The sequence below is a fragment of the Propithecus coquereli genome, unplaced genomic scaffold, assembly GCF_000956105.1.
Source record: "Propithecus coquereli isolate 6110/MARCELLA unplaced genomic scaffold, Pcoq_1.0 Scaffold580, whole genome shotgun sequence".
NCBI classification, from domain to species: Eukaryota; Metazoa; Chordata; class Mammalia; order Primates; family Indriidae; genus Propithecus; species Propithecus coquereli.
In genome coordinates, this window is record NW_012151730.1 from 867,121 (window position 1) to 880,487 (window position 13,367).

At 41.4% G+C, this 13,367-nt stretch overlaps 1 protein-coding gene across 3 annotated transcripts in view; it reads right to left on the bottom strand.

Annotated features, from left to right (window-relative positions):
• The window catches only part of SIK3 (SIK family kinase 3), a 49,809-nt gene that overhangs the window by 24,567 nt on the left and 11,875 nt on the right, over window positions 1-13,367 (bottom strand). For 2 of the 3 annotated variants that reach the window (XM_012658345.1, XM_012658344.1), the window contains exons 3-9: window positions 5,969-6,087; window positions 5,327-5,437; window positions 4,921-5,064; window positions 4,425-4,502; window positions 4,209-4,318; window positions 2,950-3,103; window positions 2,527-2,682 (exon numbers count right to left, since the gene is read on the bottom strand). In XM_012658345.1, coding sequence (XP_012513799.1) covers window positions 2,527-2,682; window positions 2,950-3,103; window positions 4,209-4,318; window positions 4,425-4,502; window positions 4,921-5,064; window positions 5,327-5,437; window positions 5,969-6,087 — 872 coding nt within the window. The remainder of the gene's footprint in view (window positions 1-2,526; window positions 2,683-2,949; window positions 3,104-4,208; window positions 4,319-4,424; window positions 4,503-4,920; window positions 5,065-5,326; window positions 5,438-5,968; window positions 6,088-13,367) is intronic. The other variant, XM_012658343.1, reaches the window with a different exon arrangement.

A 13,367-nucleotide genomic window follows, 5' to 3' on the forward strand; every position in this document is an offset into this window, starting at 1 on the left:
GATGTCTTAATTCCAGGAAAGCATAATGCAGTTTTGAAAGCATATTTTTATATATAACATAATTGTGCAGCTGCAATTCAATGCTTTAAAATAGCTGTTACCTACCAAAACATATATGTGAAATGAGAACCGTCACAATGCATGCATCACTGTGACTGTTCCCATCCGCATGAGGACGGGAATGCTGTGCATTCGCAATAGCTACTCATAGCCTGGGGGCTCACGTGATCACCATGCTTCAAGCACTAGAACAAATATCGCACTTCAATTATTATAAAAGAGCATTTGTTAAAAATGGATAATTACAAAACAAAACAAAAAGCTTTTTGGAATAATTCCACTGTTTGAATGCTTCTAGGGTTTCCAGATCCTTTACTACAATTCTCTAAGGGTGGAGTGAACACGGTTAGGCAGGAAGTGGCTATAGACGGGGTAGGGGAGGAATGCTGTGGCCAGTTATAAATGGCCTTGAATAACACACTAAGAAGTTTATTTTGAGGAAGGACAGTGGTGAATCACTGAAGAATTTTAAGCAGGGGCATGATCTATGAGATTTACACTGGAGAAAGCTAGTTCACTTTAGTTGCAGGGTGAAAAGGACTTTGGAGTTGGGGATCAGGAGACAAGACTGGAAGCAAGGAAGCCAGGTAGGAGGCCACTGTGTTAATCTAGGCAATGGGCGACAGTGACCTGAGTTACAGAGAAGGCTGTGGAGATAAAAAGAAGGTATTTAATTCACTAGATAACTATCTCGGTATGGGGAAGAAGGGAAAGAGAGGGTAGTTAAGATAAAATCCACATTCCTAGCTTGTGTAATGACATAAGGATAATGAGAGTGCCATTCACTGTCAAGGGGAGGAACAGGTTTCACAAAGTCATGATAAATTCATTTTGGGACATGTTGAATTAAAATTAAAATTGTGAATACTTGTGGGATAACCGACTAAACCTATCCAGTAGGCAGTCATATATACAGATGTGTGGGACTCAGAAGAGCATTCTGGGCTGGAGAATCTGATGGTAACTGAAAGTATGGGAGCAGACAAGCTTATCCGGAGAGTATGTGAAGTAAGACGGGAACAGGCCTACGGTAAAACCCTGGCAAAAAGGGAATCTGAAAGGAGAGGCATGAAGAAAACCAAGAGAATGTGGCACAACAGAAGGCAAGAAAAGAAAATATTTCGAGGAAAAAAATGGTCAACAGTGACTAATACAGTTAGGATGTCCAAAAGATAAAGATTAAAAGTGTCCACTGGACTTATCAACAAGAACTTGTTAGTGACCCTGACAAAAACGGTTACAGTGGACAGAGGAAGTCAACCCACCTCCCATAAACCTGTTCACGATCCTTCAAAACCTATGCTGATCTTGCCCATCGCTGAAAGCCTCTGCCACCTAACAGTCCACATTATTAACTTGGGCACTTAATCACATGTGGTTTTTCACTGTTATTCAAACACTTTGCACATGTTGATGTTGTCAATGATGCCAGGGTGACATCAGTGTTACTGAAAGTGTGGCCCATGGACCCCTGCCAGTCCGTAAACTGTTTTGTTACCAATCAATGATAAGGTAAGTACAGAAATCAACAGTAGGCTTTTAGAAACATTTATAGCAACAGAGTAATTTTATCTGTTGAATAAAAAATTTAGCCTTGTTATTTTCTATGTTTTAAAAATTGTATCTTTTTTCTTTCATCTTGGCTCCACCAAACATAAAAAATAAAAATTTTATTTTTCTAATGATTCACTTTTAGTGTGTTTTATGAGGGATTAATTCATGATTAATTGAAGGGGGGAAATAGGGGTCCTCAGAGAAGCAGTGCCCGAAAACTCTTGTAAGGGCTATGGATATAGTTAGTACCCAATCTTCTGATACGATGAGATTGGATGAATGAATGAATGAATGACCTAAGACAGGAAAATAACCGGAAATAAACAGAACCCAGGGGAAGAAAAAAATCTTTGAATGTGACTATCATATAAAGATGGGACTGAGAGATGTCAAATGACTAGGCTAGAGCTCCTGAAAGCCATTTAATCAAGTGATCCAGGTTGTACCAAAAATGTGAGTGGTATTTGTCAAAGGAGAAAGAATTGGTGAGAAGATAATTTTGCACACCAGTCTAGAAAGCAATGAATTCCAGAGAGCACTGTTCGACTCAACTGCTTTCTGGCGGGGAACAGTTATCTATGAGAAGGCTCTGAGTCAGGCTACTGCTCCTGTTCTCAACCTGGCGGGAATGCAGCTGTACCTAACGGGGCCGATAGGTGGCCCACTGAGGAAAAGGCTCTCTGGGAGTGGGGTTTGGCGTAGAAATTATTTGGTTACATAAGGAAGTTAACCAAAAATAAACTTAGGAAAAATCTACTAGCCTGACGAAAATGGGAATACATTAAGCATCATAAGTTTGGAGAAAGAAGAAATTCAGACATTTAGTTTGGCCCTGGGTTCCCAACCCTAGGCTTACAACCTCTTTATCAAAAACCTCTGAGAAAGTAAACTGAGCTCTGTGCTGCTACTCACTGGTGTCATGGTGACAAGTGGGGAGGGTCCCCGTGGGCGCTTCAGCAGCTGCTGGGCGTGGAGCTGGATGTTAGCTCCTCCATCTGATGCCCTCCGGCCAAGGGGGCCCATTCCATTGAGCAGCTGCAGGGTGGGCGGCTGCAGCAGAGACTGCTCCTGCCAGGAGTAGGGCGGGAAGGACAGACTGGTAAGATGGGGGGAAGGATGAATGAAAAGGGCAGTATCCTAATCTACTGAAAACAGGGGGTCCACTGATTGTGATGTAGACTACAGAAATATTCCCTCTCACCTGAGCTGCTCTGCAAGAGAAATCATCCTATTCTATAAGGAAATCCTTAAATCCTGGGGAAGGTCCCACAAAGCCTCTCAAAGGAAGCTCAAGTTTGTTTCTTCGGAAGCAAACCCTCTCCCATATCCAGGTACCTTGTACTCAAGCTGCCCCGTTGGTTGCAAATTTTGCATGGGCAACAGGTTGTGCATGAAGTTCATGTTAGGGGCCACCTGTAGGAATGGAGTCTGCGGGTTGACTCCAGGAAAGCCAGGTAGGAGCTTCTGCAGATCTTCCATAACTTCCGTGCTGATAGAAAACAGGATGACAGAGACGTTTGGTTAATATTCTTACTCTAAAGTGCTTATATCCCCAAACTGACAGCACTGCTATGTTCAATACAGTTTATTTTTTTACTTTCTTCTTAAATTTGTACTTCTCTCTAAGATCCCAAAGTAAAGCAGATGCCTAATGTGTGGAATCTGACTCCCCCATTTGACCGTTTGGGACTGGGGATCACTACTCTCCACTGGCCACTCACAGAAAACCAACAGCTCTGAGCCAAGAGGAAATGCTGGCAGCAGTCCAGTTCGGGTTTCCAAAGCCTGGAGGCGAACAGCAAGTTTCTAGAGAAAACGGGCCATCCGCTACAACAATAGCTGCCTGAAGTAGCAACTGATTCACCAGGGAAAGAATGCAATTATTCTTGTCAGTGCCGATAGGGCAGATAAGTACTGTGCAGGGCTGTCATGCTACAACAGTAGGTTTTACAGCATACTTTAAAATAAGAGATCTTTCCACTAACAGAGAGGCTCAGGACTCCACCCCTTTGCAGCTGACACAGTCTGTGGAGCCAGAATGTTCTCCTACTGCCTGTTTGATCATAGGCCGAGAACAAGAAACATAAAGCAAGCAAGTCAGCAGGCATGGGAGTCTTTTTTGGAAATTCACTCAGAGAAAAGAGATATTTATAAGAAAACCAGCTTTGCCCCTAGTTGAACTCTCAGGAGAATTCTTGCCACAACCTTCTCTCCTACTCAGCAAAGAAATTATCCAGAAAAGAGGTAAGGCTATTTTTAATGTTGACAGTCTTCAACTGTAGAACAAAAATGGAGTGAGCTGGCATTTTGTCTAATTCCCCAATGTGAGGGCATCAGGGAACATCATGAAAGACTGCTTTGGGAAAACACTTTGAGAACCTGGTGTGGTTTTGGATTTTGGATTTTTGTTCACAAAATTTTATTTGTCCACATATATAAATGGCATCATATCATTGTCCACTTGTCCTGGCCAGCGGATTAGATCTCATCTGGGAGAGACAATGAAGTAGGAGACACGTGCAATGGTAGGAACTGAAAGTCAAGTGGCAATTCTTTGCCCTGGTGTTAATAAGGGCTGGTGGCCAGATACTCACCGCGGGTCAGCCACACCCACTGTGTGCCTCCTCATTGACAAATAGCGGACCAGTGCTTCAGGGGAAGGCTCTTCACCCTCGTCACTGTCCAAGTTCACTGTCCCATCCGGCTGAGGTGGAGGGAAACATCACAAAATTAGAAATATAACGTAAGGAAAGGAAGGGTCTGAGGAAGAAAGTGGTTTCAGCTGACAACTATCACAGGGTGCTACTTGCCTCCACAATTTGGTTCTCTGGGTTGATGAGCTGCACCTGGGGAACGCTGATGTTCATGGCGGTACCTGCCTGCTCCGCCTGGAAAGCAGTACATATGGACACAGACATACCTTAACACTAGAGGGAAATAATGATAGTCTTTCAAAGTAGTCTTGATTGCTAAAACTCTATGTTTCCTTGATTGCTAAAATCTTTGGTTCATCTGCCCTTAGAAGCCACAACAAGGAAGCATTCTGTTGAGAAGACAGTATCTCCCAATGATTTGTTATTTCTTAAAAAAAAGAAGGAAAAAAAGGCAACTATTGTTGCCCATCCATCCTCTGTCAAAGAAAGGTGCAGATCTTTGATTGACCTCTGACAAATGAAGAGATGACAAATGGGAGAAGAGAGGTAAGGAAGATGAGGAAACTCTCTTGACTCAGGTTAGTGAGCAATAGCTAACCCTTACCCCCTGGTGTTACTTGTCCTGAACTAGGTCACTGGAGTTATTGCCCACCTGGATATTGACTGGTGCTTGAAAGGCCATGGCTCGGGGCATGCTAGGAAGTGCTCCGAGACGCAGGGTTTTATGTCTCCTATGTCGATCACACAGCAGGCTGTAGATTGCACTATAGTGATCATAGGCATCTGATCTTAATGACTACCAAGAGAGAAGGGAAAAGAGTGGGGAAAAAAAACAAACCCCGGTGAAATGGCATGTCAATGACCAAAACCTTTTCAGTAATAACATTAGATGACCAAAGCACCTTCTTTCCTCTTTCCAAGGCCCAGGGAAGGGCAGAGGAAGAAAAACAGGAGGAGAACAAAAAGACCCAAGTTCCCAGGAAGGAGAAAAAGTGGAAAAGGCAGGACAGAGGAATGACTGCCACATCTCACTTTGTTCTCCCCTCCTTTGGAGATACCTGTAATGTCCGCTCTTTGTCCAATCCCATGTCCTCCATGGCCAAGAGGACATCCTCATTCAGGGGGTCCATCTGTCTTTCTTCTTTTAGCTGTTGGCATTCGGCTATTAACTGTAACACAGAAAGAGGCAAGTTGTCAAGCCCCCAATTAGCCATGTCAATACGGCATATCGTATATAATGACCAAGCTGTTCCATACCTCCTAGCTTAGGATTTTTTTGGCCTCAAAGTCTAATAAGCAACACAGCCCTGGGTGATCAGCTGTGAGCGGACAAGATACCCCTATTTCCTGAGCTCCTTGGGGTACCTGGGATGACCACAATGGTTTAAATAAAGGTATGCTACAGAAGCCATTGAACTGAACTAAGAAGGAGGAGATATTCCCATGGTGAGTGAGCTACAGAACCGTGGGCTATACTGTCTCAAAAGCCAAAAACAGACTATAATTTGGGGACAAATGGTAGGTCTTCAACAATTCAGCTGGTTTTACATTTCTTGCTTGCTTCATTTGCTGCACTGGTATTATACAATAGTTTGTTCCCAGTGCCTGCCTTTTCAGGTCACGGCCTGATTACAATCGCATGCAAAAGATACTGCAGCAGCTGTAAAAGGAGTTCCCTGAGGCAGTGGTGCCCAGCTCACCCTGTCAAAGTTGGGATCCACATCCCCTAGCTTCATCCACTTGTGCCTGCAGATCTGCTCCATTGAGAGGCGCTTATTCGGGTCTAACACCAGCATGTGGCGGATCAAGTGCTCGCACTCTGCAACAGACAAACAGCCCACCTTCAATCTCTGGTGAGGGCAGGCTGAGGAGCCAGTGGAACTGAGGAACTAGGGCGAGGCCAGCGGGAAGACTATCAAGCTCCTTGCTTCTAGTTTTATCTCTCTTGCTCCTTGAACCTACCTCATTTGCTTACTCCAGAAGGAGCTGGGCAGAGGCAGATAGAGATGGAGAAAAGAGAAATTCAGATGTGGTAATCTGGTTAATGCCTTCACTAAAGTCTGACCAAAAACAGTCTAAGGATAATCCATGAATTTCTTTTATTTACATCATGCACGGCCCCATTTAACACAATTAATGAAGAGTAGAAAGTTGTCTAAAGAAATCCAGTATCTCACAAGGTTCTCAAAATATTCAGTTCTGTCCTATGTGTATTATTACATGACTATTAATGCTCTTGGCTTAGGTGTGCGATAGCTCTCTTCAAAACTCAAGGAATTTGAAATTTCTGATGGCACAAGGTGTGTGGGGAGAGAGACACAGGCACAGGTAGCTACCTATCTACCACACACTGGGATTCAGCTAGCCTTATTCATCATTTTCACAGTGTTATTTAAACATTCACAGGTACATACAAGTGGGCTGTGAGCTACAGAGATTCAGATCAATAGATATTTTTCTCTGGGAGCTCATATTACAAATTATATTGCAGAAAGAACAATGGAATCAAAATCAAGAAATGTAAATTCTGATATCAAAACCACCCTCTAAGTTTTCTCATCTGTAAATTGGGGGTACTGAGGATGATGTGGGAATAGAAGTCGTGACGAGGGTGGTGATGATGCTGATGATAAAACAGCAGTATTAACACATTATTCCCATTTTAGAAATGATAGAATTTGGGCACAGAGAAGTTAAGATACTTTTCCAAGGCCACATGGTTATTAAGTCAGATTTTAAACCAGACAGTCTGTCTCTTCCCCTGGTGCTCCGAACCACGATGCTAGACTGCCTTCATACTGTAGAGTTGTTATGGCAATTAGGAACCCGGCCGCACAGCAGGAGGTGAGCAGCAGGGGAGTGAGCGAAGCATCATCTGTATTTACAGCCGCTCCACATCTCTCGCATCCCCGCCTGAGCTCCGCCTCCTGTCAGATCAGCGGCGGCACTGGATTCTCTTAGGAGCGTGGACCCTGCTGTAAACCACATGCAAGAGATCTCGGTTTTCTGCTTCTTACGAGACTCTAATGCCTGATGATCTGAGGCGGAGCTGAGGTGGTGATGCTAGCGCTGGGGAGCAGCTGCAAATACAGATTATCATTAGCAGAGAGATTTGACTGCAAAATAAATGTAGTGCGCTTGAATCATCCCAAAACCACCCCCACCATGGAAAACCTGTCTTCCAGGAAAATGGTCCCCGGTGTGTTGTGGGAATTCAAATCCCTGATTCAACATCTCTACCCAAGCCACCATCATCTCTCACTTAGAGTACTGTAAAAGTCTCCTAAATGGTCTTTCTGCTTCATTCTTATTCTATTCCAATCTATCCTCCATACAGAAGCAAAAGGGATTTTTCCAAAGCTTAAATCTGGGCATATCATTATCTTGCCTATAATTCTTAATCTCTTCCCATAACCCTCAGAATAAAATTCAAAGTCCTGGCCATTTTCTGTCTTTGCACATGCTTAACACATTCCCAGTTAATGGCCTTTACACTTGCTCCTTCCTTTAGCTGGGATGGCTGCTCCTCAGAGCTTCACGTGGCAAGCTCCTCGTCATTCAGGTAAGAGCTTAAATGTATCTTCCTCAGAGAGCTCTTCCCTGACCACCTACACTAAAGTAGGCCTCCACTCACTCTATTACATAACATAATTTTCTTCACATTGATGGTTTCTTAGTGAAACCATCTTGTTTATGTATTTACTTCTTTATTGTCTAACTCCCCCACCATAATGTAAGGCCCATGTCTCTCTGACTGCTGTACCCAGTATCAAATCTCTAATACCTGAAATGGTTATCACACCTAACCATTTAGGAGCTGCATAAATATCTACTGAATATATAAATAAATATTTGTTGAATATTTACTCTAATCAAATGAGATTGCATTTGTGAAAATGCTTTTTAAAATATAAAATGCTCCATAATTTAAAAAATTTTATGTTTTTATTTCATTAGAACTGCCCTGAAAACAAAACTGGCCAGTGAAAATAAGAATAAATTATTAATTTTAAAATACTTTCTATATACCAGGCACTGTGCTTACCAACTTTATTTCATTTAATCTTCACAACAATCTTAAGTTAGATACTATTATTAGCCCTATTTATAAATGAAGAAAAAACAAGGTTTTGAAAAGTTAAATAATGTACCCAGCATCGCAAAGTAATGGCAAAATTGGGACTTCTAAGGTATGCTCTTGACTACCCTGTTATACATCTTCATGTGGATTTGAATCCTGTTTGGTCTATTTTTCCAGGGTGAATTCAACTCTGCAGTTTCTACATCATTTGGCGAACAGCCTTCTTTATTATTGTCCTCAAACGAATACTAAGGGTAATTAAAATAAATTAGTCTAGGCCAGGTGTGGTGGCTCGCGCCTGTAACCCTAGCACTGGTGGCTCATGCCTGTAATCTTAGCACTCTGGGAGTCCAAGGCAGAAGAATCGCTTGAGGTCAGGAGTTCAAGACCAGCCTGAGCAGGAGTGAGACCCCATCTCTACAAAAAATAGAAAAATTAGCCAAGTGTGGTGGCATGCCTGTAGTCCCAGCTACTTAGGAGGCTGAGGCAGGAGGATCACTCTAGCTCAGGAGTTTGAGGTTGCAGTGAGCTATGATGACGCCACTGCACTCTACCCAGGGCGACAGAGTAAGTAAGACTCTGTCTCAAAAAAAAAATATGACTCTTAACTTTTAATATATTCTAACTTTAAAAGAAAATACAACAAAGCAAAGTCCCTATATAAAAATGAATTTATATCAGGTATCAATTTGTTTTTGCTGTATGATTAAAAGTATACTCAAATGCAGTGTAAATCCAAAAGACTACAGCTCCTACATTTCCATAAAATAGAGTAAATATCATCTACATTAAGCTTTATTAAAATTAATGTTTGTACAGTAGCAAGGCTAGACCTCACAAATGTAGCACCTGTATAGATTATAAATATCATTGACACACGTTTATGATCTTCAGTTACCTAAGAGGAAAAAAATGTTCTTAATTTAGAAAGTTGCTAAAGCTAAGGACTCCCGTGTAGGGAGAAGGCCTGGGCCAAATTGTTGCTAAGGCCTCTAGGTGGCACTCTCCTGTTTTCCTTTGGTCTCCACAAACAATTTAGTTCATAAAATCAGATGACCAAGGCCAAATGGTGTTGAGTTACAGGCCTGCTCTAAAACAGATTTATTCGAGGCAATTTCCTTAAAAGCAAAAAATCAACAGCACCATAATAAGTCCTAATTAGAAGATGTATCTAGTTCAATTTCAGGATCTTAAAAACTCTATTCAGTCATCCTTAACCATTATTTGGCCTCAGATGCCTTGAAAAATCTCAAGAAATATTTGCATATAATTTTAGACTGCTCAAGGAGCCCCAGAAGCTTGCCACAGATTCCCCAGACGTCTACAGGTCCTAGATTAAGAACTCCTGGTTACAAGGTCAATACCTCAAGGACGAGAGCTTTTTTATCTTGTCTGTCCTACATAACATCGAACTTGCAAGGGAACATAAATCTAACACTTATCATGTGCTGCACAGATGGTAAAATATGACAAAATGCAGAAAGCTAGAGTATCATCATCAACTCATACTTCCTAAATGTCATATAGCTCATGAAATTAAATTCAGACAAGATTTGAACACACCATTCTACATAAAATGTGGAAAGAGGGTGAAAATGAAGAAAACAAATGCTCTCAAACCTAATAACACAATCAACCATAGGACATTCAGTTTGAAAGAGTGCAAAGAGGGGGACCTTCAGATCAAAGGGTACAAAACATCAACTTTTCCAGACGCCAAGAAGTACTTCCATTTTAATGTCTAAAATGGCCCCATCACTTGTTCCCTCCCAAAAGGCAGAGGCTTTGATGCTGATGAAGCTGAAGCACTTTGGGCAATGTAGGAATATGCTGCTCTGCTAGTGTGTGCCAGAGAAGCAGCTTCCCTTCAGAGGCTGTTTTCATCTGCTCCTGTAAGACGCCAAGCAGTCTCCGCATGAAAATCGCTGTGGGCCCATGAAACTTGATACGCCAACAGAATGTTAACTAGAGGATGTGCAGCGCAGGCCCTGCATCGCTGCGCTGACAGGCATCTGGACGACTTTCCGGAGCGAGAGCTGCTGTATGGGCAGGGTCCTAACATGGGAATTAAGTTGAGATTGCCAGTGTCAGTTCATCTAAGCAGGCAAAATATTTTTTCTTTTTTGTCCTTGATAATGACTTTCTCTAAGAGGTTACAACAAACCAAAACAATTCCTGGCAGATAAGTCTCCATAAACCCTGTGGATGTGACTGAAGTATAAACGTCCCTTTAGTGCACTGAGAGAGTAAAAGTAAGAGAAAGACAGAAAAGAGTAAAAAACAAAATGGGGAAGAAGGGGATGAAATATTAATACAGCAACTCATTCAACATTATTTAATAATAACTGCTGACATTTATTGAGCACTTATATGACAGGCAGAGTGCTGAACCTTTTAAGGTAATTAAATTCAAGTACTTAATTCACATACCAACTCCTATTACTATTATCACCATTTTATATATAAAGAAATTAAAAATCAGAAAAGTTAAGAAACTTGACCAATAATAAGATAATAACAAGTAAGAGGCAGAGGCAGGATACAAATTCTGGTCAGGCTTACTCCAAAGAATTCTTCGTGTATTATATACAGTACCTAAAACAAATTCATTATTGGTGTTCTAGGTAATAGCCAGCATATCTTTATAAAAACAAATCAAAACAATTTAATTCCCTCCTCTGACCGATCAAATGCCATATCATCTCCATAGGTTTCATCATGCCAGAGTCACCCACAAGCTAGGTCAGTATTACAAAATGGGCTATGGTCTGAAGGCTAAGAACTAGCTGGAAAACAGCTGTACAGGGGGATGGCAAGTTGGATGAATTGAGAAAGCAGGGACTGAAGAACATCTAAGTGGGGGAGGATTGCCCTACTAATAATTTTGCTGGTGAGGATTAAATACACTATAGCAGAGCAAACTTACTTACATACTCTGGTCATTGTAAGGTGATGAAGACTATGATGGAAAGCGTGAAACAACAGGCTTCCCCAGTCAAGGAATGATAGGCAAGGAGAAAGGATAGGCAGAAAATCAGAGAACTGGATCATTACAATCTTCGGGCTGGTCCTATGAAGGAGGGAAAGCTAACTGTTCCTTATACCAGTGGTCCCCAACCTTTTTGGCACTAGGGACTGGTTTCATAGAAGACAATTTTTCACAGATAGGAGGTGGGGGTCAGTAGGTGGATGTTGAGTGCAGGGAAGTGGCTGTAAATATAGATGAAGCCTTGCACACTTGCCTCCTGTTGTGTGGCCCTATACCGGTCTGCCGCCCGGGGTTGGGGACAGCAGCCTAAACCCTTCATGCAATGCCAAATATGAAACATGGCAAAGCAATCATTTTCAGTTCTATAGCAAAGGAATGGTATAAAAGAAATTGAGTCATGGATTCTCTCTGGCCACATAAAGCTACTTTGAGCTGGTGGAAACAGAAGACATCTGCGTGACATAAGGCACGGGAAGAGGGAAAGGAAGTAGCAACTACCCAGAAAATTCATGCTTCTTACAGGTGTCTGTTAGGGTCTAGTTTCTCATGTACCCTTTCCAGGCATTACTAGGTGTGTTCAAAGGTAATTCCAAAGCACTCAAACCAAGAGTTCTTTATTTTCGATAATTTTAAGAAACTTCTCAGTAATGTTTACTTCTTAACAATAAATTACTTCTAGTGCAATTCAAACTTTTAAGGAGGGTTCTATTTTTCTAAATCTAAAAAAGAAACAAAAATAACTTGGCTATTAAATCTCTAAAATACGTTTCTATGGAAAATGAATAGCTACAAACATTTTTAAAAAGTTCAAATGGCATTAAAGTCTTAAGCTTTTCAGAACAAGGATACTATGCAATCTACTGCCTGATTTTTCTATCTGTTCACATTACCCAGCTCAGGTACTGGGGTCTGGGAGAGAACTGATGCTACCACAGCAGACAGACTGAACAAAATTGATGCACGGTCTGCAATGGCAATCTCAGGATGGAGCAATATGGCTTTGAGACTTACAAATGTTTGTGACTCAAAACTCCTCTTCAATGCTGTCTGCCTTTTCCAAAAAGAAACATTACACACAAAACATACTGCTTTTCTACATGAAAAGGAAATAAAGTCTGTCTTAATGTCCTGATCCTGTCATAATCACGCAAAGAATAGTCAGACTATCTTGCAATGTCATGGTCCTTACAGAAATAATTAAAAAGTAAATCAATAAGAAGCCAGAAGTGTTTTCGCCAAGATACTTTTTCTTGGCAAGAAGCTGGCCAGAGTTAGGAATCTTCGCTCTGCTTATGGATGAAGCCCTAGAAATGACATTTTATTAATATGCCCAAGGAAACCCTGTCATGGTCAACTGCCAGCTAAGGTCAAATCTATTTTACATAGTTGCTATTTTGAAATCTAAACAAAGTAGATACATGGTCTTCAAATAAGATATCTGTATGTGTAAATAACATACGCTAAATGTGCTAATCTATAGATGCATTCAGAGACTGTATAAATGTTAAATGCAATCGTACAAAATACAGGGAGGTTCTGTTGTTGCACTAAAATTTTGTTTATATTGGATGTTGCTGGAACAATGGTGGTGTAAGGATTGGAATACTTGTACTTAATAAATTAAATTTTGATACATTACTGCTAAAATAGACATAAATAAACATTTCTAAATCCCAAATTAAAGGACTGGTTATTTAAAGTAATAGTCAATGCCACAATTTTACAAAAACAAAGAAAATACACAATCTTTGAATTAACTGTAATGGAACTTAAGCCATAACAGTATTGGTTGAGGCTGGGCGCGGTGGCTCACGCCTGTAATCCTGGCACTCTGGGAGGCTGAGGCAGGTGGATTGTTTGAGCTCAAGAGTTCGAGATCAGCCTGAGCAAGAGCGAGACCCCATCTCTGCTAAAAATAGAAAGAAATTAGCCAAATAACTAAAAATCTATATAGAAAAAATTAGCCGGGCATGGTGGCGCATGCCTGTAGTACCACCTACTTGGGAGGCTGAGGCAGGAGGATCGTTTG